Source organism: Rhea americana, unplaced genomic scaffold (genome assembly GCF_003343005.1).
Source record: "Rhea americana isolate MKP2758 unplaced genomic scaffold, rheAme1 scaffold_369, whole genome shotgun sequence".
NCBI classification, from domain to species: Eukaryota; Metazoa; Chordata; class Aves; order Rheiformes; family Rheidae; genus Rhea; species Rhea americana.
This window is the reverse complement of record NW_028186500.1, coordinates 94,056-98,165: the sequence shown is the minus strand read 5'-3', so window position 1 is coordinate 98,165 and position 4,110 is coordinate 94,056. Positions and strand designations below refer to the sequence as shown.

The window sequence follows — 4,110 nt, the reverse complement described above, 5'->3', positions numbered from 1 at the left end:
CGCTCCTCCCGGGCGCTCCCTGCCCCGCTCCGCCCCGGCGCTCCGGGCGCCGCCGCTTCCTCGTGTGACATCAGGGCCCGCCGCGGCAGGCGGCTCCCGCCGCCCCGAGCCCGGAGAAACCGAAAGCGCCGCGTTGCCACTCGCTGCCGGCCTGGCCCGGCCGGGAAAAGCTGCCCGGCGCGGACGGGGCGGCGGCAGGACCGGGAGAGCTCGGCTGGGCGCCCGGGAGCGGGGCCGGGGCCGCCCCGCGCCGGGAGGTAGGCTGGTCCCTTCGCCGGCTCGCTCCTCGGGGAGGAGGTTTGCAAGAGCCGGCAGCGCACGAGCGGGAGGAAAAGGTGGAAACGTTGCCGAGGGTTGGAGGGCCGAAGGGCGAAGAGCTCGGCCCCCAGGGCCCCGCTCCGCACCCTCGGCTCCCAGCTGGTTTTCGGGAGCTCGTGGGGCAAGGTGGCCAGCAAGAGGGAGCAGAGGTTTTGAGGGGAGAAGGGAGGTTTTTGCTGACTCACAAAGCAGTAGGACATCATAAGTGTCAAAGGTCTCCTCTGCTGCTTTGAATGCCTGGACTTCCTTTTTYCCCCCCTTTTTTTCTTTTTTCTTTCCTTAGATGTTTCACTGAATCAGAAGTTTTCATAGAAAGGCAACAACTTCCTCAGGCTTGAGCTCATTCATTAAGCAATTAGAGGATTTTTATGAGATAGAAAAACAAATTGAAATTACAAACTTTCCCCTGAAATCCAGTTGTTGAGAGCTATTTTTAAACACAGTTTTTCTGGTTTTCCTTTAAATAGAGAAAGATTTTTCAAGAGGTTCAGTCACTGCCAGCGCAACTTCAGGGAGCAACTTCTCTCCTGCCTGCGTGCCGCAGACCTGCCAGAGGCCCAGACCTCCCTCATCTACGGACAACTTCTGCTGGTTAATTTAACTCCGTTCAGCTGGCTTTGGTGAGTGCAAGGGCTTAGCAGGGCTCAGGGACTCGATGCGTATGGCCATAACGTGTCCATCCACAATTGCATTAGAGAGTTTGCAAACGGATGTGAAAGGAGTGTAACCTCGCTGGCAGGGTGCGAGCAGTTTGGAAGGACCCTGGAGCCTGCAGYGGGCAGGAGGCTTCCTCTAAGCTGGGCTTTCTTCCTGAACTGCCYGTTACAAGGATGCTGTGAGGCCCCTGCCCAAGAGAGGCCACTGGTGGAGATGGACAGATACAAACCAGCTGGACACTTGGATTTACCTAAATATATTATTCGTTTAGCAATTATTTTAAAGCAGTTTAGGTAGCATATAACGAATGTGAAGAACTTGCTGTTTGCTTAAGAATAGACTTGGAATTGTGTGTGGAGCATATTGCAGACAAGCACTGGGATATGCAAGGGCCAAATAGGTGCAAAAATATTTATCTGCAAACCTTGCGCGGCRTCCCCCAGCTCTCTGCCTCACTATTTCTGAACATTGCCCTTTTTTTCTTCTCACAGGTTCACCTGGCCAGTTCTTCAGACAGAGACTGTCTCTGATTCTGAGACGAACCCCTGAGCAACAAGGACCTATTCCCTGTGCAGTGCCTAAAATACCATCAGGAAACAAGCCTTTGCTCTAGAGACTGTAATATGCTTTTTCCACCCATGCTGCTTCAGCACATTGTCTGGAGAAGCAGCTGATGAGATGGCACACAGCACTGAGGTCCAGCCAAGCTTTGAGGACATTTTTAATATTCTTTCTMAGATCCCTAAAGATAGACTCCTTACCCTCAAATATAACCTGAAGCASTTGGTATCTAAGCCCAGCAGCAAATTATTGCAAGCCATGGTCCTGCTTACTTTGGGGCAAGAAGCAGATGCAAGAATTTTTCTGGATACTTTGAGGAATAACCAGGCAGCTCTACATATCCACAGGACCAGACTGGGCACTGCGGGAGTGCAGGAAGACGGTGAGGATTTGCAGCCCCCCCAGCTGGATGCAGATGCCAAGGTGCTCCTGGCACGGATCTACTCACTGCTGGTAGATGAAAAATTGTGTAGTCAGGAAGCCATGGTCAGAGCCTACCAGATGGCCATTGAGGCCTGTGGCACCAACAGGAACCCGCAACAGGAATCACTGAAGAGCATCCTGGCTGAGGCCCAGGAAAAATGTGGCGCTGCTACTGGCTTTGTGGGCTCAGGTGGCAGGTTCCAGATGATATCGGACAGGGGACTTCTCCCGACTGCTAGCCCAAACTTTGTGGTGCGAAGTTCCCCAGTGCAGATTGGAAGCGTGTCGGACCTTTCAGGGCCACGGACCTTGCATTCCTTGGGGAGTCCAGCTTCTTTCATCAGTTGCTTTGAGATCAGTGAGTCACCAACAGCTGTTTTTCACACCAGGTCTCCTCACTGTAGTGATGTCCGCCAGCCAAACCGGCAGTGTGGAGAGCCCACAGGCTGTGCTGGAGATCCTGCCGGGAACAGCAAGAGCCACAGCCTGCAGGAAACAAGCTGGGCCAACTGCCCCAGTTCACATCCCGCACAGGGCACAACTGCCCGTGTCCCCGGACTAGAGGCAGCTCTGCAAGCCGATTCCTGTCATCCATCTCTCCATACTCCAGAAACCCAGCTTCCTACACCGAGTGCTGTGAACCAACCTGTCGAAAGTAGTGATGTTTCCAGCACAATAACAGCAGAAACTCAGGCACAAAAGCAAGAGGACTTACCTACAGGTCTTCCTGATTCAAGCGCCACAGCGTATGCTGGTCCCATCCACGCGTCTATAGAGGATGTTCCAGCAGGCACATCCTTCCACCCTGCAACTCCTACTTCAGCCCATTCCCTTCCTCCTCATACTTCTTCCTTCTCCTCAGCCCCTCCTCTTCAGGCAGCTCCTCCCAACTTTGCATATCCCCCTTCCCTCCACTCATCCTCCTTTCCATCCTGCCCTCCTCCTGTCCAAACTGCAGAAGCAGCCTCCACATCGGAACCAGACAGCGAGGAGAAAAAGTTCTTCACTTTTGTTGTCCTGCATGCTAGCGAAGATGTGGACATTGCCTGTCGGGTCAAGAAGCTGCTGGAAAGCATGGGGGTTTCAAATGGCGCCACGTTCTGCGAGGACTTCCTCACTGGTGGGCGCGGCCAGCTGTCCTGCTTCCAAGACGCTATGGAAAACTCTGCTTTCACCATCCTTTTGCTGACCAAGAACTTCCTCTGCCAGCTGTGCATGTTTCAAACAAACTCGGCTCTGATGGAGTCCATCTTGCAACCATCCAAGCACAACTCGGTCATCCCTTTTGTACCCAGAGAGAACCCCTTGGAGAGGAGACAGATTCCTGCCCTACTGAGTGGCTTGGTGTCCTTGGATGAGAACTCTCCTGTGTTCTCCAGGACAGTAAAGAACACTTTTACGCCGAGCAAGATCAGTGAGCTGAAAGCCATGTGGAAACAGATACAGCAACTCCGGGAGCAGAAAAGGAAACTGCAGCTGTATCAGGATCATTRTCAAACACTGAAGAACTTAGCTGARCTGAACCTTGGCTCCCTTCCCCAGGTGCCTTTGTCWGCACCACAGCCAAATCTGGGAAGCTTACAGCAGCTTTTGGAGCAGCTCATGTCTCACCAGTCACCCCAACAGTGCCATTTTCCTATGTCTGTCCCTCCTGCCACATACCCTCCTCCCTCTGCCGGTCACTCCATGCCTGCTCAGCTGGGTCCCTCTCCTTCCCAAACATTTTATCTCCCATCAGGCCACCAGAACATGATGCAAGGTCCAGGAGGTGCKCAGAACCTCATCATTCAGCATGCTCGAATGGTACAGATTGGGAACCACAACATGATGCACGTGCGGACTGCCACAGCAGGTCCAGAGGACAGTGAAGAAGAAACCAGTGAAAAGCCTTGATCAGAGAAGTGGAACTTCAGTTAGGGCCAGAGACATTCACACTTAATTCCTAAGCTAAATAACAACAAATCTCCTGGGACTGGGACTGTTCTTATTATTTCACTGTGAATAAAACAAGGTGCCACTTTCTTGGAGCAGARGAGAAAATGACTTCTCTTCCACTGGACAACAGAGGTTGCAGTATCCTGAGACTGTTTTCCTTGTGCTTATTTTCAAGTAACTGCAAAAACTATTTTGATTCTTGAGAGCTACTTGAAG

At 52.5% G+C, this 4,110-nt stretch overlaps 1 protein-coding gene across 1 annotated transcript; it reads left to right on the top strand.

Moving 5' to 3' along the window:
- The first annotated feature begins 92 nt into the window (after positions 1-92).
- Positions 93-4,110, top strand: TICAM1 (TIR domain containing adaptor molecule 1). Its single transcript, XM_085312617.1, has 3 exons — positions 93-257; positions 786-938; positions 1,467-4,110. Exon 3 carries the CDS (start codon positions 1,654-1,656, stop codon positions 3,850-3,852), a length of 2,199 nt encoding a protein of 732 aa, XP_085168743.1. The 5' UTR covers positions 93-257; positions 786-938; positions 1,467-1,653; the 3' UTR covers positions 3,853-4,110.